The sequence below is a fragment of the Chiloscyllium plagiosum genome, chromosome 40 (genome assembly GCF_004010195.1).
Source record: "Chiloscyllium plagiosum isolate BGI_BamShark_2017 chromosome 40, ASM401019v2, whole genome shotgun sequence".
NCBI lineage: Eukaryota > Metazoa > Chordata > Chondrichthyes > Orectolobiformes > Hemiscylliidae > Chiloscyllium > Chiloscyllium plagiosum.
Genome location: NC_057749.1, coordinates 5,877,267 through 5,903,286, shown reverse-complemented (window position 1 = coordinate 5,903,286; position 26,020 = coordinate 5,877,267). Strand labels below are relative to the sequence as shown.

General features: G+C 42.0%; 1 protein-coding gene across 1 annotated transcript in view; it reads right to left on the bottom strand.

Moving 5' to 3' along the window:
- The window catches only part of hcn4 (hyperpolarization activated cyclic nucleotide-gated potassium channel 4), a 374,291-nt gene that overhangs the window by 300,785 nt on the left and 47,486 nt on the right, over nt 1–26,020 (bottom strand). Inside the window, exon 2 of the mRNA XM_043680205.1 lies at nt 20,995–21,418. Coding sequence (XP_043536140.1) covers nt 20,995–21,418 — 424 coding nt within the window. The remainder of the gene's footprint in view (nt 1–20,994; nt 21,419–26,020) is intronic.

Genomic DNA, 26,020 nt, shown 5'->3' with positions numbered 1-26,020 from the left:
GTTATGGAAGATTTGTTGAAATACAAAGATCCTTCTTCCATTTTAACGCACAAATATTAAATGCTGTGGATGCTAGAGATCTGAAAAAGGTGCAGAAAGTGCAGGAGAAACTCAGCAGGTCTGACTGCAGGGTGAAGGCGAATATAGCTCTTGAGAAAGTCACAACGGACTCAAAACGTTAACTCTGTTTCTCTCTTCACAGGCGTTGCCAGACCTGCTGGGTTTCTCCAGCAACGTCTGTTTGTGTCTCACTCAATTAGTTTCTGCCTTACTCTATGGTTGCTCACCCTTGCTTGCTTTTAGTGGGTTTTACTAACAACGTCAGAAGAATATTCCACAGTCACCATTCGGGAAATGAGTGGCCCCTGCACCGAAGTAGAATTATTTGCAATGGCAAATTAATGATCCAAGAGGGCAGTGGAGCTAGACCCTTCAGCTGGAGCTCATCAGATCCGCCATTTATTTTTCTTTTTTGTTCCTTTTTGTGGATTTTTTTCTTGTCCTCTCTTCTTTCTTCTCGGTGACATCCTGAGCACCCGGCCTCAGAGCAGACTCGGACTCCAGGCCTCAGTGCTGACTCAATGAGGGTGGGGCAACATGAATTAGCTCTTGTGGAGCATAAAGCACCATTCAGAGCAGTCACTCTGCTAGGTAACAGCAACATGCATTGGTATAGCACCTTTAATGTAGTTAAAGTGTCCCAAGACACTTCACAAGACTGATATCAAGCAAAGTTTGATATACAGCCATGTCGTAGCCATTAAGACAGATGACTGAAGGTTGGGGAAAGAGGCAAGTTTTATACCAAAACCATGGAAGTGCAAGGAACAGAGAAAGATAAGAAAATGAAGCGGGGGAAGGCCATATAATCAGATCTGTCATTTGACAAAATCATCACTGGGCCTCAACTCTGTGGAACAGAATGCCAACAGTCACTATTCTCTGAAAGAAGATCTTCCTCCTTGTCTCCTTCTGAAATGGGAGTGTTTTTTTTAAAGCTGGCTCGTTCTACATTCTCCCTAACCCTAATGTCTTCTTAGCATCTGTCCTGTTAAGCCCACTCAGAATCTTCAATAAAACGACAATGCACCTTGAAAATAAAAATATTCTTCTGAGCCGCTCAGTTGTAAAAATAATTGAGAGTGTAGATTTGGTGATTAAATTTGCCTCATGACTCAACGGATAGGCCGTTGCTCTTTAAGTTTCTGCAATTGATTAATATTCAGCTGCACAATGTAAATTTATGGCACAGAAATATTTCATTTAATCATGTCATAGAGTCATATAGCCCAGAAACGGAACCTTCCAGTCCATGCTGTGTTGGTAAGCAGTTACTTTATCTCAATTGGGACTGTACTATGTCCTCTGCATTGTGAATCACTGGGGCAAAGGAATATCTGGGGGTGGGGTGTGAGGCAAGATTTCCTCCCTTCCCATGTGCAGTGAACACAGCAACCTATAGGAATCAGTAACTGATAAAAGACTGATCTCCATCTCGTACCATCCTGTTAGTTCAATCACACAACGATGGCGTTGTGATGAGCTCCTATTGATTAGTGTCTCTCCAACCCAGACAGGAGTCAAGGGCTCAGTTACAGAAAGCTTCGAGAACCGTTGTTCCAAAATTGGCTGCTCTTCAAAACATGTTACCAGTTTATCGGGCAGCAGTTAAGGAGATCCAAAAGCAGTGGCCTCTCCTAAACCAATCTGCCCAGCACCAAGCTGCCCAATCCTCAAAACCGACTCTGCTGATTGGTTGCTTGCAGGCCTGGCACCAAAAGTTGAACTAAGTCCTCTGCTTGGAACTCAATTATGGCAAAAGGTTTTAGGAATGTTCTCAACACACTTCCGAACACGTCAAATATCTCTCTGCCTTGTGGGACCCTCTGGCTTGTAATCACCCAGTATGGGGAAGGTTTATTCCAGAAGGTGCAGAACACATCAAGAGATTGAATTAGAAACATGAAGCCAAGGTGTTTGGGAGGGGTGCTACAGGGGGCAACAGGGGGCAGGATCTGCAGATTGTGCATTGGGCTTAGAACTCTCAAATCAGAGTGAAAGTAAATCCTTCTCGATCTCTTATTAGTCATCTACCATTTGAAATGAGAAGAAATGTGATTGCTATTGACCAGAAACTGAATTGACCCAGCCATGTAAATGCTGTGGCTACAAGACCAGGTCAGAGGCTAAGAATCCTGCAGAAAGTAACTCATTTCCTTGCTCCCCAAAGCCTGTCCAAGACCTACAATGTGACTGTCGGTCTTGGACAGGCTTGAAGAAGCAAGGAAATGTGATTGTAGGTCTTGCCTGGATTATTACAGCTTTGACAGCACTCAAAAAACTTGACACCATCTAGGACGAAAGAAAAAGCAGCCCACGTAAATGTTTGTGGATGTGGTCCCATTAACTCACTCCACCACTGATGCTCAGCATCTACAATGTGTATCATCTACAACATACATTGAAAAAGAGGCTCCTTTGTTGGCAACTTTGAAATCTACAAACAAAATACCATCTGGAAGAACAAAGGAAACAGACATATAGGAACACCACCAGATGCAAGCTCCCCACTAAGGCACTCACCATTCTGACTATGAAATATATTGCCATTCCTTCAATGTCACAGGGTCATAATCCTGACAGTGCCTCACGAACAGCACTGTGGCTGTACCTACACAAAATAGACTGGCATGATTCAAGAAAGCAGCGCAGCACCAATGGATGGTCCCAGCTAGCTTTCCTTCAATAAATTAGAAAGAAAATTGACTCACAAGGGGTAGGACTGTTTTGTCGATATTTCTTAATTCCAATATCAAGATGATTTTGTCGATTATGTTAGTTCTTTTGCTTAATGCTTTGGTAGTGTTGGAAATTATTTTCTGAAGTGGTCAGAACCAATATCTGTTATCAGCCAGATTCTGGAGTAGAGTGGTGCTGGAAAAGCAGCCATTTCATTCTTTCAGTGTTGTTGAAACGTATGGCACACATAGGCTACATTAAACAGCAGAAGTATGATACAGAAAGTGTCTTATTTTCCATTCACACCTTGACACCACACTTTCCTTGTAAGCAATTTCACAAGTGTCCTTCAACCAACGTTTCGCCCTCAGGGACTCCTTTTTTCATAAATACCACAACTTGTGTCAAAAGCCAGGGTGTACAATTAATGTAATTGCCTTAATGCTGCAGTCAGAGTGAGTGCACTGTACAGACATTTCCGGGAAACAGCAACATGAATCTCTCTTCCAGAACTTTAAAATGATTGTACACTTCTGAATTACATAGAGACATAGAAAATAGGAACAGGAGTAGGCCATTTGGCCCTTCAAGCCATTCAATATGATCACGGCTAATTTAAATCTTCTGGGTTGGTGGCACAACTGGTGAGTCAGAGCACATGAGCAGCAATTATGAGAATTAATTTTAAAAGCTATCGTCAGATAAGATTAGATGGCACAATGGTCGGTACTGATGCCTCACAGCACCAGGGATCTGAATTCAATTCCATCCCCAGGCGATTGTCAGTGTGATTGCTTCTGTCTGCATGGGCTTCCTCCCAGTCCAAAGATGCGCAGGTTAGGTGGATTGGCCATGCTGAAACTTGCCCTGTGGCATCCAGTGAGGTGGTGCGCAGGTTAGGTGGATTGGCCATGCTGAAAATTGCCCTGTAGCATCCGGTGAGGTGATGCTCAGGTTAGGTGGATTGGCCATGCTGAAAGTTGCCCTGTAGCATCCGGTGAGGTGGGTTAAGCCTTGGTTTAAAAGCAAAACCACGAGAGGGTCGATGAAGACTGAATAGTATTGTTCTGCACCGTTGGCATTCTATGATTCTACAAACTTTCAAGTCCATCCTTTCTATCAAATTATTATTCTTTAGGTGCGCAGGTTAGGTGGATTGGCCATGCTGAAAATTGCCCTGTAGCATCCAGTGAGGTGGTGCGCAGGTTAGGTGGATTGGCCATGCTGAAAATTGCCCTGTAGCATCCAGTGAGGTGGTGCGCAGGTTAGGTGGATTGGCCATGCTGAAAATTGCCCTGTAGCATCCAGTGAGGTGGTGCGCAGGTTAGGTGGATTGGCCATGCTGAAAATTGCCCTGTAGCATCCAGTGAGGTGAAGCGCAGGTTAGGTGGATTGGCCATGTTGAAAATTGCCCTGTAGCATCCAGTGAGGTGGTGCGCAGGTTAGGTGGATTGGCCATGCTGAAAGTTGCCCTGTAGCATCCGGTGAAGTGATGCGCAGGTTAGGTGGATTGGCCATGCTGAAAATTGCCCTGTAGCATCCAGTGAGGTGGGTTAAGCCTTGGTTTAAAAGCAAAACCACGAGAGGGTCGATGTAGACTGAATAGTATTGTTCTGCACCGTTGGCATTCTATGATTCTACAAACTTTCATGTCCATCCTTTCTATCAAATTATTATTCTTTACTTCAAAGGGAAAAGTGAGAACACAAGAGAGAAACTGAGTTGAAAGCGTACGTGATCTGTCATAATTTGGACAGCGGTGATTTCCACCCAAAGATTGTCAAACCTTTTTGAGCAGCACATTACTTAAAAAACTAGTAGCCTTGACCAAGACCCCTAATGCTGGGCACTATCAATGTTGAAACAGAAGATGCAATAAATTTTAATGTGTTGATTAAGTACTGGATATAAGTTTACTCGCTGAGCAGGAATTATCAGCAGTGCTTCATCCAGAGGCTCACTGAAGATGTTACCTAGTATGGTGATGAAACATCTGGAAATGAACCTCCCAGCTCAGTGAGCAAACTTACATCCAGAACCTCAACCTGAACTAAAAATCCTCTCAAACTTGTGTTGATTAAGTGCATTTAAGTTTAGTTTACTTCCGTAATATTATTGAATTCAATGTGAGGGATAATAGTGTAGAAATGGAGCTTTGATCATTTTAGGAAACCCAGGGTATATCATCGACCTACTGTCCTGACTTAAACTGTGTTACAGATTGTAACTGTTATGTAAACTCTGTCTAATTTTGAATTCTGTTGAATTCTATAGAAATAAAGCTGCAACAGCCTATAGAATACCAAAATAAATATCAATCCTTTAGGCGCCTGATAAATTTACAAACCAACTAGGCATATTCTGTAGTTACAACCTCTTAAAAAGGCACAATCATTCTTGGATTAATAGACCTATTGCTGAGCTGAATCTGAAAAGGCTTTTGAAACTCCACCAAACTGACACAGGAGGTAGGCCATTCGACCCTTTGAACCTGCTCTGCCTTTTGTGACGATGCTATGGTTTTAAGAGGGGTACTTGGTCCTGCTTTTTTTGATGAAGAGGTGCGATAGAGGTACTGAGCTCTCTATTTAAATACAATAAAGGTAACAACTTGTGAGGCTTTTTTAAAATAGTTGGAGTAATAGAAGCAGCCTGAATGAGTAAGGGGCAAGCTCTCACAGAACTAGGGTTTTTAGTGTTAGATTTTTAGTAGCAGTTGCCGGGTTTTGAAGCTGGGTTTGGAAGCTACAGTACATCTCTCCCTGCTACTCTCTCTCTCTCTCTCAAATTATTCCCTTGATCTTCTTTCCTTCTGGACTAGATAACTGCCTGTGAGACAATCTATTTTACTGAATTTGCCTTTGCCTAGGGTGTGTCTATGGGATGTTACTGTATTGTAACAGTTATTGCTTAGTAGTTAAATAATCTATTATTCTGTTAAGCTTTCCAATAGAGTGTTATTCCAATTCTTTCTTTTGTTGTATTTTAACCATAGTGTATCAACAATGTGTGTTTTGCTTCAAATCTGGTAGTTTGACCAATCAAATTGCATCTAGAACACTACACTTGACACTCGCCTTTAAAATAAGAAAGAGTTAGGGTCTCGGCTACCTTCTTCATACATTTTGAGGGGGTTTGGTTTCTTCCATAACACTTTCAACAGCTGATTATCCTACTCATTTCCCTGTTCCAGGTTTCTCCTTCAGGCCCTGAGAACTATATTTAAGTCCTTCTTGGAAATATCCAACGTTTTAGCTTCAACATCTTTCTGCGGTACAGAAGTTTACACGCTCATCAGTTTCTGGGTGAGAGAATTTCTCCTCCTCCAAGCTCTAAATGATTGACCCTGTATCCTTAGACTCTGACTCCTAGTTCTGGACTCCCTGGTCATCAGAGACATCTTCCTACATTTATTCTGTAGAATCTGGTTAGGATTTTATAGGTAGCTGTGTGGTAGCCCCTCATGCTTCTAAGAATACAGCTTGACAAGTCTCTTTTCATATGATAGTCCCACCAAGTATTCATAATGATTATAACAGCCATAACAAAAGATCCTAGCCACGTTGTCCGAAACTGACAGACACCATTTCCATTTCAAAGCAGAGTTCCTATCATCAATAGAAAGAAGCAGGTGCATAGATTTAAAAAAAAAACTTTCAAAAGTAGTTTTGTTTGTTGAAAACACACAGAATTGACAATTGATTTAAATAACTGCACAAAATATTGCAGCAGAGACTGTTAGGTTTTTTAAAATGTTAACACATTATGACACTTCCTTCAATGGGGAAAAAAATATTGTGACAAATGACAACGCTTAGAAAATGGTGCCCAATGCCATCATTATGGTCTCAGTGACAAGGAGAGACTGGATAGACTGGGTTTGTTTTCTTTGGAGCACAGGAAACTGAAGGGATATCTTACTGGAGTGTACAAAATTATGACAGGGCAGATTGTGAGGATCTTTTCCCCAGGGCAGGTGGATCTAAGACCAGATAGCCCAAGTTTAAGGTGAGGGGTTGGTTGTTCAGAGAACCAGCATGGACCAGCTTGGGCTGCAGGGCCTGTCTCCATGTTATATGTCTCTATGACTCTGTGACCCAGATGGTGGTAGAAATATGGAACGTGCTGTCTGAGAGGGTGGTGGAGGCAAGTTCTCTCACAATATCTAAGCAGCATCTGGATGAGCACTTAAAATGCCAGGGCATCATCAGCGATAGACAAGGTGCAGGTAAATGTTATTAGTGTACTTTGGTGTTTATTGATCAGTTTAGACATGGTGGGCCGAAGGGCCTGTTTCTATGAAGAATGATTCTGTGACTCAGTGACAAGTATCAACCTATCTTTTTGGGACTCACCCCCACAATGAATAATTGTATTAAAAACACATCCAGTCATCAATTTAAAAATGATAATGTCAAGGTAGCAAACATTTTGCATGGATTCCCTCACCCCTCAAGCCTCTCTCAGCGGTCACAAACTCTTCAAGGAAGTACTCGTTTTGGGGGTCATTCCAAAACCCACACCAGAACATTAAAAATGCGTGCTGGAAGAAACGCAATTTCTTTTTTAGTGATCCTCTTGTGGGGTGTTAGAGCGAGGAAGGCCATCAAAAAATGATTTATGTTCAGTGCTTTGCGTTTAGATTCACACCTCCATAGAGAGACAAAATCCCAACTCCAAATATGACCATAGTAGCTGGGGGATTTGAATGCATTTAATTAAATAAATCTGGCTGGCATTAGTTTCATGGTTGTCATGTCAACCTGGTTATCATGAAAACTCATCAGATTTGCTAATATCCTTTTGGGAAGGATGTCTGTCATCTTCACCCAGTCTAGTCTAAGTGATCCACAGGAATGTGTTTGACACTTAACAATAAAGGCTAACAAGTTGCATTCAGCCGCATTCAGTGCTACAGCGTTTGTATTCCTGTCAAGGAATAGAATCTTTCAGAGAATTGGTAATCGTCCTAATGTCTTCTTGTGGAATATTTAAGGAAAGTTGAATAATTTGACAGTTTACCGTTGTTAAAAATGTAAACAGATTCAGCATCATTTCCTTAATGCAGAACTAATCGACAGGAAGAACAGCTCACTGCATACATAATGAAAAATCAACAGTATTAAATGCTTATTATGACTGGAGACTAAAAAAAAACACAGTTGTTGCACTTAGAAATCTGTGTAAATTATAACTAGGGATTAATAAAAAGACATAACATGTTTCATTATTACTCCAATTTAAACTTGAAATGTATTGTCCTAGGAAGAGACTTCTTGCTGTAAATGGGAATTACGTTATATATTTGCTACACTGGGTCATTTGTGTATTGCTTTATGCAGTAATATTAATGCGGACCTTACGCAAATCTTTCCAATCAGGTTTTTGCGTTGAATAGTCAAAAAGACATTGTAAAACAAAAATGTTACACTTCACTTTCTCAAATGTACCAGACTGCACTTTATATTTATGGGTCTTGCATGACCTCTTATAACTTCACCTAGGTCAGCAAAGACATTGGGATGACGTGGTGGCTCAATGGTTAGCACTGCTACCTCAAAGTGCCAGGGAGCCAGTTTCGATCCCAGTTTCAAGCGACTGTCCGTGTGGAATTTGCACATTCTCCCTGTGTCTGGGCGCTCCGGTTTCCTCCCACAGTCCAAAAATGTGCTGGTTAGCTGGATTGGTCATTGCTAATTCCCCATAGTGCCCAGGGATGTGCAGGCTAAATGGGTTGACTGTAGGAAACAGAGAATTGTAGGTAAGGATGGGTGCGATGCTCTTTGGCCTGTTTCCACACTATAGGAAGTCTATGACATGATGGTTTCAGACAGAGTACAGAGAAGATGATTTATCGGAATGCTTCCAGGGATGAGGAACCTAAGTTGCATGGTTAGGTTGGCGAAGCTAGAGTTGTTCTCACAAGGGAAGAGGATAGAGGCATTCAAAATAATGAGGGATCTGGAAATGAGTAGATCGGAAGCAATTGGTGGCAAGGTTGAGAACTAGAGACCACCCATTTAAGGTGACTGGCAAAAGAAGCAAAGGCAATGTGAGGGAAAACCATTTTTCCTGCATCAAGTGTTTAGGAGCTGGGAATGTACTGTCAAAGGATATGGTGGAGGCAGATTCAATCATTGCTTCTTGGAATTGGAAGAGAAAATAAATTGCAGGATCATGAGGTCTAAGGTCAGGAAGCAGAGCTGTGAATTATTGTTGCAGGGAGCCAGGATAGATGCGGCAGGCAGAATGGCCTCCCTTTGTGCTGCAACCATTCTATTATACTTCCAATCCCACTTATGAATATATTAAAAGGGTAATTTTAAGAGATTGCATTTCCTTGGGAGTTCAGTACAATATCAGACAGCCTTATCCAGAATCTTCTGAATATACTCACTCAGTAAAATCAAAATATATAGTCAAATTTCTGAAAGGATAAACCTGCAAATGAGCAGTGATAGTATACATGAGGCACATGCTGCTGCATTCATCCGTTGAGTGTTATAGGTCCATCCCATGACCCAGAACACCGTAAGCATGCAAACCCTCACAAAACATCTCCAAGATTACATTTTCCCCACAAGAGGCTGTTGAAATTATTTGTCTAAGCTGTTTTTCCAAATCAACTTGATTCAGAGATGTTATTATACACCTCTGGCGCAGGTGGGACTTGAACCCAGGCCTTCTGATCCAGGGGTAAGGACATTACCACTGTTCCACAATTAAAAGGTATAGATTCCTAAAGAGCTTAATGACTTTAGATGCTGAGAGGCTTTTCCCGTGGTTGGAAAGTCATGAAACTGAGGTCATGGCCTCAGGATAAAAAGTCAGTCTTTCAGAGGAAATTTTCCACCCAAGAGCAAGTCTTGGGTTTCTCTATCTCAGGTACATTGTGCAGAGTACGTTCAAGATATTAAACCACAGGAAGGAATATAGGGGGAGCAAAGAAAGACAGACTGGAGATCAAAGATTGGCCAAAGAATGGTGGAGCTATATCTGGGTCATGTCCGTTTTCCTTACATTACATACTTGTAACAACTTTGTACCTGGTCAACATTTTTCTTTCTCTCTCTATGCCATGAGTTTTGGGAGAAATCATAGGCATAATGATCTTGTGTGCCTCGGAGCTCTATATGGTGGGATTGGAGTCACATATATCCTGGTGAGGTGCAGGCAGGAGCTATGCTTTCCTAATATGCTAATGCGGACTGAAAGGCTTGTTCATTGTCTTTTACCCTTTGTGAGAAGTCACACGAAACTAGGCTTGTGATTTTAATTAAACTTGTTGGACTATAACCTGGTGTCGTGTGACCTCTGACTTTGTTCACCTCAGTCCAACACCAGCACCACCACATCATATTTTTTCCCTTTGGTTTTGGATCTCTCATAACCAGATTTAGGATTGAAATATCACACTTGAATTTACAATGTTCAGGTTGTTCGTCCAGTTCTATAATAAGTATATTCAGTAACCATCCAAAACAGGAACATTGCCTTTTTTATTAATCAATATTGTGCACGATTTGACAGTAGACTATCAGAATTTAGAAGGTGAATGAAAGTAATGAGTTAGCAAATGCTGCATCTGAAGAAATGATCACTTTGCAAATACATAATGGATGTGTAACAGTTTTGGACACAGATTGCTGACATTATACAGCTGTGACTGCAAGTAGTGTACAGTACATCACACAGTTTGAGTTTTGTGACCTCTCAAAGATAAGTAGGTGGATTTGAAAGCTGATAGAGGGAAAACAGAGCAAACACTTCATTACACTCCTTGGAAACAGGCATTTATGGTCTAAATACTGTCATTTAATTGAGAAAACCATCATTTACTCTGCACCGACACACAAATGTGGGCAGTTAAAATAAAAACTTGGAGAAAGCCCATTGCCATGCTTCAAACTCTCACGCTGTATAGATTCCACATTAACCGGTTTTCTGATTTCAGCTCCTCTGGCTGTGATACGATAGGATGTGGGGGCGGCATGGTGGCTTGTTGGTTAGCACTGCTACCTCATGCCACCAGGGACCCGGGTTCAATTCCAGCCTTGGGGGATAGTCTGTTTGGAGTTTACACATTCTCCCCGTGTCTGAGTGGGTTTCCTCCAGCTGCTCCAGTTTCTTCCCACAATCCAAAGATGTGCAGGTTAGAGTGGGTTGGCCATGCTCAATTGTCCATAGCATCCAATGATGTGCAGGCTCGGTGGACTAGGCATGGGAAATACAGGGTTACAGGACTGGTGTGGGGGTAGGGATGGATCTGGGTGTGATGCTGTTTGGAAGGTCAGTGTGGACGCAAAGGATCGAATGGCCTACTTCAACACTGGAGAGATTCTATGATTTCTCCCAAAACTCTTGGCATAGACAGACAAAATAAACATTGACCAACAATCTGTCTCAAAATTGTTACAAGTTTATAGTGTAAAAAATATGGACATGAACTGGATGTATCACTCTTTCATTCAATAAAATCATGCTCAGATTTTGATCTCCAATCTGTTTTCCTTCACTATCCCTGTATCCCTTTCTGTCTCTAATGCACGCACAGTTAGACTGGCACTGTATAACATTTTCAATCACCCAAAAGCTGGGGGGGCTGAAGACTCAAAATACACACTGTTTCTCCACAGATGCTGCCAGACTTGCTAAGTTTTGTCCAGCATTTTCTGCTTTTATTTCAGATTTCCAGCGTCCACAGTACTGGGCTTTGATTTAGTGTGGTTTAATATCTGGCAATTTCGTTCCACTAAAATCTCCGAGTTTCTCTTCTTCTGAAAGGTAATTTGCCTTTTTTTTTCATTCAACACCTTTCGAAGCAAAGGACTAGTGCTATCTGCAATGCATTGGGTTGGAAACAGAATGTAAAATGGATTTCCAACTCTTCATCCTGTAATCCATCAATGTCAGATTGGAGGGGGGAGGTGACAGAGGAATGAAAAGGGGCTGCAACAGTACACTGGAAGACACAGCACAGGCCTCACCCCCCAGTCTGTCACCCAGAGGTTGCATCCAAGTTCTGGCTGTGCTTTAGTCCTTTTTGGGAGTCCTAATATTCGCAGTCAGTTTCTGTTGTTGACAATCTTTTTCACCCAATAAATTATTTACTGCATGTGGACAGATACCATTCCCTAGCCCCTCACTTCCTGTAATGAAAACGAGACAATGCCGGTAAGCATGATCAGATGCCACCTTTTCAGACATTTCCATCTCCAGCCAGAGATCAAAAATGTTGGATATTAAGTATCACTACTTTCACAGAAGGTTCTGGGTTCAAGTCCCACTTCAGGACAAGATCAAAGAGGACACTGAGGGAGTGCTGCTCTACTGGGGGTGCTGTCTTTCTCATTTAAATGATGTCTTATTCAATCATTTCAGGATGTAAAGGATCCCGCTGCATTAATTTGAAGAAAAGTAGCAAAGTTATCCCTGATGTCCTGGCCAATACTTATCCTCAATTAACATCATAAAGACAGATGGCCTGGTCATTATCACATTGCATTTTGTGGAACCTTGCTGTGTACAAATTGCTGTGTTTCCGACATGACAGCTGCAACTACACTTCAAAAATTATTTAATTGGCTGTTCAAATGATTTTGGAACATCCTTTCATCATGATAGGTGCTGCATAAATACAGGTCTTTCTTTTTGTTGTTGAAAGCTCAATTACAACAGTGTATTGTTCCGTGGCATACTCTTCAGCATAACGGCAGTGTTGAATTCATTCATCGCTTCCATTCTCTACGGCAACGACAGAATCTCTCCATTTTCCTGTATTTTCTAGTAAGGACTGGGAAAGGGTAAAGGACTTTTTTTTTAATTTACTCTAACAGGCTGCAGCTCTCCCAGCAGCCCCCTGGCTCTACTCTCAGTCCTCTCTCAAGAGGTTGATGATTGTCAAACTCTGAGGGACAGTCACCTGGACTCAAAATGCTAGCTTGCTCTCCCTCCATGGATGCCACCTGACCCTCTGTGATCTCCAGCTTTTTTTGTTTCCAGTGGCAGAATACTGAATGGACTCACAAACTCTTAACATTCACCTGTACCTGTGTTTTTGTTTTTGCCACTGTTTACCTATTATTTACTATCTATGCTACTTAACACTGTGATTTGCCTGTATTGCTCACAAGACAAAACTTTTCACTGTGCCTCGGTACATGTGACAATAAATTCAATTCAATTCAATTTTCAAGGCTTGATTTGGAATAACAGTGGGAAAATGTTCTGGGAAGAGCTGTTCTAATACCTCAATCATTCGGAGAACCCCAGTTAAATCTCCTTCAAATCTTTTTGCTTTTCATAAGAACAATCTCATTTTCTTTAAAAAAAACTAATAAAAAATAATCTCTCTCTAAATATTTATTTCCACAAAATGAATGTGTAAACAAAACTGACGTTAATCTGGCTTAGATCTTAACAACAGAAAGCAATTCACTCACAGGCTTATTTTTGCAAACACTGGGTTAGCACAATAGTATCAGCATCTGGATATATCACTAAATATAGCGTCTGGTGCATTGTCAAAGTGCTGCTTGAATCTAACATTTATAGCTTGCTGTTCCAGAAGATAGCACTACCTATCTCAGTAAAAGGCATTTGCATGTCTTGTTTTTCCTCTGTCAATTTTTAAAGGCCTCTCTTCTCTGAAAGAAGTTGAGTAATGTCCTGACACTCCTTTTGTGTTCAGCTTCTTTTTGGATACTCACTCTCGAGGTTATCCATATGAGTTATAACAAGTTGCAACATTTAAAGCTTTTCTTCTTTGATTGCAGGGATGAGGTCTCGCGGAGTACAACCCCTCAGCCAGAAGGAAATGGGGCATTTTACATTTAAGTCAGCTTTACCACCCCTCCCCACACAGGGAAATCACTGCTCAGTCACAGGTACTGCCGCTCAAAGACATCTTTGGCCTAACACAGGCGCCCAATGACCGTCATGCACTTATCACCCATGTGGAGTTCCTCCCACCTCCCCACCCTACCAACATCTCATCACCTACGCCTCCACCCACCCAACCCACCTTGTCCCATCACTTCCCCCTCTCCCCTGCTCCCACCCTGTCCCATGACTCCCCTCCAAACCACCCTATCCCAAAATTCTCCCCCTCCCCAGCATGTCCCATCCCGCTTACCCCTCCCACAACCCTCCCACCTCCCGCCCCACCAACATCTCACCACCTCCTGCCCACCCTGTCCCATCACTTCCCACTCCCCCGGCCCCTACCCTGTCCCACCACTCCCCTCCCCGAGGACTGATGTGAAGGACCTCATGAACGGTTTTGACATTGGTTAGCTCCAGCAGATAAAAAGAAAGGCACTTGCTCCTTGAGCTCAACAATCATTGTCATTGTCACAAGTTCTAAGGAAGGGTCACCGCACCCAAAAATATGAACTCTGATTTCTCTCTGCAGGTGCTGCTGGACCGACTGAGCCATTCCAACAATTTCTGTTTTTGTTTATGATTTCCAGCATCTGTCATGCTTTTTTAATTTTTAATCATTGTCAGGATTTCCGAGTCCAGAAATCAACCCTTCCAGAGTCAAATTCAAAGTGGGTCATTTTAAAAAAAAACATGTAGCCTCATTAAAAAAGAGCTCAAAAGATCAACCAAGGCTTGCGGACTGAGTTAAGCAACCTTCATCATGCCTCTCATTAAAGCCGACAAGTTAGAGGAGGGTGGAATGTTGGGAGTTTTAGCATATTAACCTCTCCCGCTGAGCCCAAACACTTTCATTTTCTGTGTAGTTACATTTCTCCCAATGTCTAAAAGCAGGGTTCAGTGTTGAGAAAGGTGCATGTTTGATGAGGTAGGAACATAGGAAAAAGAAGTCTGCTCCAACACCAGGGTATATTCCTTAGGCTGTGGGGGGACATTATAGAGGTTTACAAAATTGTGAGGGGCATAGATAGGATAAACAAAGTCTTTTCCCTGGGGTGGGGGAGTCCAGAACTAGAGGGGCATAGGTTTAGGGTGAGAGGTGAAAGATATAAAAGAGACCTAAGGGGCACTTTTTTCACACAGAGGGTGATGCTTGTATGGAATGAGCTGCCAGAGGAAGTGGTGGAGGCTGGTACAATTGCAACATTTAAGAGGCATCTGGATGGGTATATGAATAGGAAGGGTTTGGAGGGATATGGGCAGGGTGCTGGCAGGTGGGACTAGATTGGGTTGGGATATCTGGTCGGCACGGACGGGTTGGTCCGAAGGATCTGTTTCTATGCTGTACATCTCTATGACTGTATGAAGCTGGCAGCAAACAAGACCTGTTACCAGGATGTATTGGTGAGGACATGGTAATCAAATCATTCACAGAGCAGCTACAGGATGTGCCACTTGCTATGCCAGATGGTGAAAGCTAAATGGGCTGAAACACCTCCCTTATTCGAACGTATCTTGCCAATGTTGGAAGTCTGTTGAAGCTGGGCGAGTTCTACAGCTGGTGCAAACATTGGCTCTATCAGCACTACTCCATTCTTTCACATATGTACTGCAATGGTTTATTCTGTATGAAGAATTGTACTTGCATAAGACCATATGAAATAGGAGCAAGAGAGTAGGCCATTTGGCTCCTCAAGCCTGCTCCACCAATCTGTAAGATCAGGACTGAGTTCTGAAGACTGGACCCAAAACCTTAACTCTGCTTTCTCTCCCTGCAGATGCTGCCTGACCTGTTGAGCTTTTCCAGCAATTTCTGATTTTCAGCGCCCGTAGTTCTTTGAGTTTTCTTGTGACTGATCTATTGTAGCTTCAATCTACATTCCTGCCTGTCCCCTATAACCTTCAACTCACCGGGATAAAGAATTCAAAATACTCATGACCAGGAGAGAAAATAATTCTTCCTCAGCTTGGTTCTAAGCATGAGATCTCTTATTCTGAAACTGTTCTGGTAACTAGCTCTAGATGCCTCCAGTGACGGACAACACCCTCTCAGCATTTACCCTGTCAAACATCCTCAATATTCCAATAAGATCACCTCTCATTCTTTGAGTACAGGGACAACCTGCTTAAACTTATCAAAGACAAAGACTTCAACCTAATGCAGTTCCACTGAATTGCCCTCACTGCACCTATGTTGCCACCTTATACAGAACACTTCAAGTTCCCAGTCAAACCCTCAACATTCTGACTTGCGAATATGTCTGCATTCCTTTAGTACCATTCAGTCAAAATCCTGGAATTCCCTCCCTAACGGTATTGTGGGTCTACCCACACTAAATGGACTCCAGCGGTTCAAGAAGGTAGCTCACCACCACCTTCTCAAGGGCAACTAGGATGGGCAATAAGTGCTGTGATGTCCATGTCCCACGAGTAAATAAAAAAAAGTTGGGGGACATCAATTGCAATGTCCTGTACAGCTGCAGCAAGACTCTTGAGTTCTGAAGAAGGGTCGCTACACCCAAAACATTAACTCTGCTTTCTCTCTACGGATGCTGCCAGACCTACTGAGTTTTTCCAGTCATTTCTGTTTTTGTTTCTGATTTCCAGAATCAGCAGGATTTTTTTTGTTTGCAGATGGAGAATTTCTGCGCAATGGAGCTCCAGTGGAGGGAAGATTGAATTTACTGATGGAGTCATTGAAAAGTGTAATGCAGATTTCCTTGTTTGCCAGAGAGCACTTTAGATCACAGAGGTAAGTGAAGACATATTCCCCATCACGAGGCAACATCTCGGAAAGACTTAATTTATCTCACGGTCACTGCAAAGTGATGCCAGGTAATCATTTAGGCAATTGTTTTCAACTTCCTTGAAGTAGCTAATGACATTCTGGAGGAGAAACCCAATTGGGGAAATCTCCTAATCCTTAGGTCAAGTGCAGACTCTGTGACATTCTTTTTATTATCTTACACATGTTATATGCTGTGTTTTTGGCCCTCCCACATCTCTCCGAATGTATTGATTGTGTGCAATATTATTTTCACATCGTACTTTAGAATTCAGCGCTTCAAACACTTTGATGTGACATGTATTTCAAAGGCCTGCGAATTTTTTCCATTTGTGTATTTGCATGTGTTTCATGTGCTGATGCTAATGGGGAAGGCCATTGAAAGTATATTTTTAAAAGAAACACACACACACTAACAGCTGTTGGGCTGAAATTTCATTACTTGTTCAGTATCTCGGACTGACCTAATTTTCTTCTGGAGCGAAGCCAAAACAGAAGGAAAATGCTTTGTAACATTGTGCTGGATTCGAAATGATTACAAAAGCGAAGGCTGTGCTCAAGATGGACAAGTAAATAGGGGCCCAAACATCCCTGCAAAGTGGCCCAGTGGGTTGCCTCAGCTGCTTTTGAATCAGAAACGTCAAGTTTGAGCCCAGCTCAGGGATTGACAACCAAGGCAGATGTGCTCATGATGAGGACAAACAACCTACAAAACCTTCCAATTAACGCCAATGGCAGGCAGAAGGAGAGATTCTTGCTCAGCCATGATTAGGCCATGAGCTTCCCATTGCCTGCCACTTCGGCACCCCACCCTGTCCCGTGGTCAACATCTCTGTCTCAGGCTTGCTGCAGTGCTCCAGCGAAGCTCAGAGCAAGCTGAAAGAACAACATCTCATTTTCAACTTGGGGACCCTACAATCCTCTGGACTCAATATCGCATTCAAGAAAGTTAGGGCTAGAGGAACCTTCTCCCATGTCCTTACACACATGCCAGGCCTTATTATCACATGTTATAATTGTTATTACTCCTGATGAGGTGGTTTTGACCAAAACGTCGATTTTCCTGCTCCTCGGATGCTGCCTGACTTGCTGTGCTTTTCCAGCACCACTCTAATCTTGACTTTACTCTCCAGCATCTGCAGTACCCACCTCTGCCTTATTACCACATGGTCTGTGATTACACATTACCCAATGTTAGCCATTAATAGGCCTCATTAGTAGCTATTCATTCTCCTTGGCTGATTGTCATCCACTCCTTTGTCTGTCCAACTGTTCTTATCTCTCTTTGGGCTCTACCTTCGTCTATTGTTTATTCCTTACCCCCTCCCTCCACCCTTTCGTCTGCAGAAAAAAAAACTTTTTCCTAGCTCCCGTCAGTTCTGAAGAAGGGTCACTGGACCCAAAACATTAATCAAATGTCACTCCACAGATGCTGCCAGACATGCTGAGCTGTTCCAGAAATTTCTGTTTTGGTTTCTAATTTCTTTGTTTTGTTTCACAATTAGGCATCTCCAGTGCATTGTGAAATTGGAAGTTAACTGGAAAATATTGACTCATTGATCCTTCTTGCTCTGCAATCTTCTTCAGCCTTTACATCACTACACTACTCTAGTAGTGACTTCTTGTGTGTCCCTGATTTTCATCCCTCCTTCCAGCTTTGCCTTCAGCCACCAAGTGTTGGAATTCCCTTGAGCCCTTCCAGTTGGCCTCAATATCCAAGCCCACCATTCTTTTTCATGTTCAGGGAATGAACATAAGCATTGCCTCATTAGGTAAAACAAACTGTCAGGGATTTCTTTCATTCCTTTGTGGGATGGGGGTGTCACTGGCTGGGTCAGCATTTATTGCCCGTCCCTAGTTGCCCCTTAAGAAGGTGGTGATGAGCTGCCTTCTTTAACTGCTGCAGTCCACCTGATGTGGGTTAACCCCCAATGCCTTTAGAGAGGGAATTACAGGATTTTGTTACAAAAATTTACATCATTTACCTCTCTTGACTCTTTTCACGTGATCATTAAAATCTTCCATTTTGACCAAGCCATTGTTCACCTCTGTTACTATTCAGGTTTTGTTTGGTAACACTACTGTGAAACATCTTGAGTTCTTTTGTTATGTTAAAGGGCTGATATAATTGAAATTTGCTAATGTCAACCTTGGGAGGGGCATGTTAAGCATATGCCCATTGCCAAACCTCCTGGAAGCAATTCTTCCACTCGGGGCTCAGTCACTCAGCTGGAGAATCCCAGGAGCAGAGCCTAAACATGTTAGAAATGGTCCTCAGAGCATTCTGGAAGTGGTCCAACTCAGGGATACCCAGTTTTGTGGTTGGTGAAATTGGAGAAGGTACATCTGGGAAGACTCCAAACAGAAAATAGAAACATTCAGAGTCCAAGTTGAGTCATCAGAGGGAATGCACAAACCTTGACCTGCCTCATCCAGCCAACCCTTTAGGCATCAGCTGTTCTGGAGATGCTGATGGTACAGTGGATATGTCAACCGCAGGGTCATAGAGGTCTACAGCATGGAAACAGCCCTTTGACTCAACCTGGCTACCCTGCCCAGTTTTCATAATTAAACTAATCCCCTTTGCCTGCGTTTGGTCCATCTCAGAACTTAGAAGACAGCGAGTTCTGCAGATGCTGGGGATCGGAGTTTAGAGTGTTTTGCTGGAAAAGCACAGCAGGTCAGGCAGCATCTGAGGAGCAGGAAAATCGACATTTCGGGCCGGAGCCCTTCATCAGAACCTACTGTGTGGGAGAGGAAGCAAGTTGCCCTCAATCCCGAGGGACTAAGGAAAAAAAAAGATGCCTCATGCAAAGTGATCCTGAACAATAACTTTGGAGTTATCCTGTCTCACCTTGCTCAGCATTTCAAACAATCAGCTTTTAAGATGGGGAGAATCTGGTTAAATCCCTGTATGCTTCCTACATTATAACACTGTCTATACATCAAAAGTACTCCATTTGCCATAAAGTACTTTGGGAAGATGAGGGGTGATGAAAGGTGCAATATAAATGCAAGGCTTCATTTCTTTCTTTTCATACTGTGTGACTCACCATTCTACCTTTACCCTTAAAGATCAGTGCACTAATTAATCTTATATGCACAATTAAAACCAAATAAAACTGTCTTATTGGATTAATGGCTTCGTTAAAACAGTTCACAAGCACATTAGCCAGCATGCTAAAAATAATGCTGAACTCAGAATTTCCTCTAAAGACATAAATTTTATTTAACCTAATAAACAAGAGTACCTTAAACCCAGGAAAAATATTCCACGCCTGTCACTATGTGGCTTTGAGGCAAATTACAGTGAGTCGACTTTTACATCACTTGCTAACCCTGCCCTAGTTCTGCATTTGAAAATTATTACAAAGTATATCTGGATTTCTATACAATGTTCTGTCCTCCAGAGATGTGGCAGAAAGAGAGCACTCTCAGCTATGGTTGGGAAGGTCCAGGAACAAGCACACAAATTCTAGGCTGACTGGCACACTGCTGCATGGTCAGACTTTCTGCCTTTTTGGATGATATGAAAGAGAGATCACCTACTGCATTGTAAAACATCCATATGAATGTGAAGGATGCTGTTGGAAGAAGCGCCAAGGAATTATCCCCAATGTCCTCGTGTTGTACTTATTCCCCAAACAACAACTTGAAAACAGATTATCTGATCATTGTGCATTTGGTGTTTGTGGAATCCTACTGTGCAATAACAATATCCTCCATTGCAACAGTGACTCCGTGTCAAAAATACTTCAGCAGCTGCAATGTGCTTTGGGGACACCCTTAGGGCCTGAAAAGTTGCTATGTAAAGGCAAGTCTGACTTGCTTCAGCTGCCTCTGAGCATTGAGCCCAAAGGAGATGCTATAGCAATGGTTCAGAGCTGGTTCTGATGGGGTTACAACCCTGGAGACCTCAACACGAGATCAGGACCACATGCAAACAGCTGGGGTCATTATCGATGGAGTACAGGTCACCAACTGGCCATTGTCCTGTGTGGTGTTAGGTCAATCAGTCAGGCAGCATCTGAAGAGCAGGAGACTCAACATTTCAAGCATAAGCTCTTCATCAGGAATGATCCCTGATGAAGAGCTTATGCTCGAAACATCGCCTCTCCTGCTCCACGGATGCTGCCTGACTGGCTGTGCTTTTCCAGCGCCACACACTTCAACTCTGATCTCCAGCAGCTGCAGTCCTCACTTTCTCCTGGTGTTAGGTCAAGTGGACTACACATCAAGGCCTTTTCTAAACTTTCCAGGGCCTACCATCACTTTCCTCACCGTGGTTGAAAAGAGACCTTAAACAGGATGGATACAGGAACAATTGCGTGGGAATCATAACCTCACCAATTATCTTCATGCAAAGATAGGGCAGGGATCGTGAAATTCCATCTGGGAAGCTCTGTGACCTAAATTTCCTGTCACCTTTAGCCTTGATCATGAAGACAAATCCCAGTACATCTTTCGCAAACCAAACTAATTCACTAATTCAGTCACATTTTCAGGCACTTTCTGTTGTTAAGATTACAAAAATGGCTAGACTCCTCCACACAAAGAAATCATTGGAGCTAAATAAAGTGGAGACTTACCTCTTCCCATTGATGGATGTAACGAATTAGTCGGGATAACCGCAGCAACCGAAGAAGACTGAGGATTTTGGTAAATCTTACAATCCGCAGCGCCCTGGCAGTCTTGTAAACTTCTGAATCAATCCTCGTTTCAACTATTAGAAAAATATAGTCCACTGGAATGGAGGATATGAAGTCTACCACAAACCAGCTTTTTAAGTATTTCATTTTGATCCTCTGTGGGTCCAAAATAATCTCTGTGTTGTCCTCCACAACAATCCCAGTTCTGAAATTCAGCACTAGATCGACAAGAAAGAAGGTGTCTGACACGACGTTGAAGACTATCCAGGGAGTGGTGTTTTCATCCTTGAAGAATGTGATCCCCACAGGAATGATGATCAGGTTTCCCACCATGAGAAGCAGCATAGTCAGGTCCCAGTAGAACCTATAAGGAGAAATATTGCTGTTTTATTCGCAATCTTTACTTTTCGAAAAGTGAACATTGCATGGAAATGTTCAACATGTATTGCACAGAGACAGACTTTTCAATCCAACTAGTATTTACCAGCATTTATGCTTCATGCTAATTTTTTTTTACACTTGTACCTCAGAAAATGCTATTAACAAAGTTATTATAATCCTGATAGACAGGGACCCCCAGAATAGAACTGGAACCAAACTTCACATACACTTGATGCTGTGTGTAATTAAATGCTTGTAAAGTAACCAGAGTTTTATCTCCACCTTGCATTTAAGGAATTCTTATGAAAAGTGTAAACATGATTGGAGTTGCCTGCAAGCTCCAAATACAGAAATGGTTTGCTGTAATATCTGCTTCACAACTTATAACGTGTTTTACTGTTTTAACTAAACCAACCCAAAGAGTTAAACAATCCCTGATGAGGAGTTGATTGTTGGACCATTATCCTGACATGAGATACAGAATTGAATCATGTACCTTCAACCCAACAACTACAAGTTCAATTTGCTCTTACACATAGGAGCGCAGAAGAATGTCCCGTTATTGCTCACCACCTCAGTTAACATACAAATAGCAATACACTTTTACGCCTTTCCCTCCAAAGTGTGCCTAATGATTGAGGATTTACTGAAGTCAACCTGGCTATTGCATGATCTATGGAGTTTAATGGAGAAAGTGAGGTCTGCAGATGCTGGAGATCAGAGCTGGAAATGTGTTGCTGGAAAAGCGCAGCAGGTCAGGCAGCATCCAGGGAACAGGAGAATCGACGTTCCTAAAGAAGGGCTCATGCCCGAAACGTCGATTCTCCTGTTCCCTGGATGCTGCCTGACCTGCTGCGCTTTTCCAGCAACACATTTCCAGCTATGTAGTTTAATGCAGTGGTCATGTTATCACTTGTTTTGCCCTTTTTTTAAAAGAGGTTATAAGGCAGAGACACCAAACTGTCTCTGATAAAGTGAACAATTTGCTTTTTTTTTAAGGTTGGAACAATGGAAGCAGCCTAGGTGAGACCAGCTCTCATAGACCAGGCTTCCTAGTTTTTTTTTTAGCTTTTATGTTTAGTTTTAAGCAGAAGCCATTGGGGTCTCAAAAGAGTTAGAATGTCTCCTTGCTGATACTTTCTCTTATGTTTTTTTGCCTCCTGAATTGGAGAATTGCATGTGGGAATCTGTGTCTGAATGTGCCTTTTGCCAAGGAGTGTGTCTATGGGATGTTACTATATTGGAACAGTTAGTAATAGGTACTGTATCTATTATTCTATTAAGTTTCCAATCTGTTAAGTTACTCTAAATTCCTCTTTCCTTGGTTGTATTGTAACTATAGTGTTTAAATAAATTGTGTTTTGCTTAACATCGAGTTGTTTGACCAATTGCCTTGCATCTGGAACATAGCACTCCAAAATTACCTTTAAAATAAGAAAATGTTACCTTCTCAAGATATATTGAGGGGCTCTGGTCTGGTCTGGTCAATAAGATAAAATACAAATGGATATCCAGTGGACATTTCATTTTTATTCTCTAAGTTAAGGATACCTTAAGTTTGCAATATATTATAATAACTTGTGTATGGAAATGTACAGAATTATTCCATCCTTCTCTTATTTTATAAGTTAGTTTTCTTTTAAATTATAGTCATTAATTGTTATAAATTATGATAACTTGTTTTATTTGTACCCTCACCACCATTTGTCATCTGCAGCCATGATCATTTTTCAATAAGTTAATTAGCTATGTACCTTGCATCCCTTAAAGTGCTAATGCTAGTCACCTCAATTAATCCATATGGCAGCAAAATCTTCGTTCTAAAACGTTTTTCCTATAGCCATCATATGCCGTACACCATTAATTTGAATTTCTGAAAAAATCCTTGTTGACAAGGAGCTCATCTCCTCACCCTTTCTAATTTTTCCATTTTTAAAATCTTACTCTTTTTAACTTCTCCATTTTTTAAACTCTCCTCCCTTTTTTTAAATGGCTCCTCATCCTTCGTGACAAAATTCAGTTCATCAACTCTTTTCTGCAATCAGCTCATATAGCCTTTGTCCATTCACCCTATTAAAGCCCTTCATCATTTATAAAGCTGAAACGAAACTTTAGTGGGAATCACACAATTATTTCAAAGACCATAACTGGCGTCCAATTCTAGTTCTGTTAAATGTGCTTGACTATAACAATATGAAGGAAAAAAAAGACCATCAATGTAAGAGATAAGTGTAATTGGTTTTGACTGTCTTTGCCGGCACAGCAGCTTTAAACTGATTTTATCATATTCCAGTCACTCACTTGCAATTTGGTTTTATTCTCTCATGGAATATGGGCATCATTGGCTGGGCCAACATTTATAGCTAATGTTATGGTCCAGAAATCAACAGGTTTGCTGACTCACTCCAATGTAACCAATGTGAGTGATACTGGGTTAAAGGTGCTTTAAGGCCAAACTTGTATTTCCGCTAGATTTCAGATCTTCCCTTCTGGATGCCAGTAACTTCATCAAGCTGGCCTAAAGCAGGTTAAAAATCACACAACACCAGGTTATAGTCCAACAGGTTTATTTGAAAGTTTACCTTCATCAGGTGTCAGTCCAAAAGCTTGTATTTTCATATAATCCTGTTAGACTATAATCTCGTGTTGTGTGATTTTTGACTTTGTCCACTCCAATCCGACTCCGGCACCTCCACATCATGTCCTAAACCAACCTATATTAGGTTAAGGACAAAAAAAACTGCAGGTGCAGGAATCCCAAGTAGACGCTGGAGGCTGAAAGACTACAGCAAGCCAGGCAGCATCAGGAGGTGGAGACACTTTTAGGATCTGCCTAGTTTATATAATTTACAATCCTTGCAAGTGAACGGTGCTTGACTAGCTTGTGTGGTGAAGTGATAGTGTCCCTTTCCCTGAGCCAGAGGCACAATCTAAGTCTCACCTGCTCTAGACATCTGTGACAACTGAAGATAGGGTGATAAGTTGGCTCAGTGGTTAGCACTACGGTGCTATGGACCTGGGTTCGATTCCAGCCTCAGGCGACTGTCTGTGTGGAGTTTGCACATTCTCCACCTATCTGTGTGGGTTTCTTCCCACGGTCCAAAGGTGTGCAGTTTAGGTGGATTAGCTATGTCTGAGGCATCTAGGAATTTACAAGCTATGTGGGTCATCCATGGGGAGTGAAGGGTTACAAGGATAAGGTACGGCGTGGGTCTGAATGGGATGCTCTTCAGAAAGTTTGTGTGGGCTGAATAGTCTGCTTCCACACAGTAGGGATTCTGTGAACAGGTTGATTAGAAATATTTACAAACCTTGCATCCTCCAGACAGTATCAGATTGTTTATGTGTAGAATGCAGTACTGTCCCAAGGTCAGCAACAAAGGAACACCTATGGATTTCTCTTCTACCAAATGACATCGCAAATCAGCGATATCTTTTCTAATCAATGTCTTCAGTGATGTTATGACACTGCTTTGGAACAGATGAGACTTGAAAACTGGGCCTCCTGATACAGAGGCAGGGACACTACTACTGCACCACAAACGGTACAATCCAAATCACCTCAGCTTTACTAGAGGCCAGAAGACTGGAGCACACGCAAAAGGGAAGCCCGCCCAGCTGTCAGCATAATCAACTTTCACAAAATTCCAGTTCTGACAAAGAATCATAACGGACTTGAAATTTTCATTCAGTTTCTCTCTCCTGCCAGACCTGCTGAGTTTCTCCAGCATTCTCAGTGTCTGTCTACAAAACTGTTCCTCAATTGTTACTAGATTGATTGCTTTAGATCAATTAAAATAACACAAGTAGAGTTACAAGTGGTTATTAGAAAATTCCTGGATCCAATTCTCCACATCTGTGCAAATCTGTAAGAACAAATGGGGGAGGCAATGGCTTAGTGGTATTATTGCTAGACTGTTAATCCGGAGATCTAAGTAAGGTTCTGGGGGCCTGGGTTCAAATCCTGCCGTGGCAGATGGTGTAATTTGAACTCAGTAAAATTTGGAAGTAAGGGTTTAATGATGACCATGAATCCATTGTGGATTGTTGGAAAAACCCATCTGAGTCACTAATGTTTGGTGAACTGGAAGGTTTGCTAATGCCTCAGAGATGGATTCTTAGAGCAGCTGGTGCTGGAGCCGACCAGGGAGAAGGCAATTCTGGATCTGGTATTGTGTAACGAACCAGAATTGGTCAGAGACCTCGAAGTGAAGGAGCCATTGGGAAGTAGTGACCATAATACAATAAGCTTCAATCTGCAATTTGAGAGGGAGAGGGTACAGTCGGAAGTAACAGTACTTATGTTGAAAAAAGGGAATTATGGAGCTATGAGGGAGGAGCTGGCCAAAGTTCAATAGTGCAATACCTTAGCAGGGATGACCGTGGAGGAACAATGGCGGATATTTCTGTGTATAATGCAGAAGTTGCAGGATCAGTTCATTCCTAAAAGGAAGAAAGATCCCAGGAGGAGACATGGGCGGCCGTGACTGACGAGGGAAGTAAAGAAATATATAAAGTTAAAAGAGAAAAAGTATAACATAGCTAAGATAAGTGGGAAAACTGAGGACTGGAAAGCTTTTAAAGA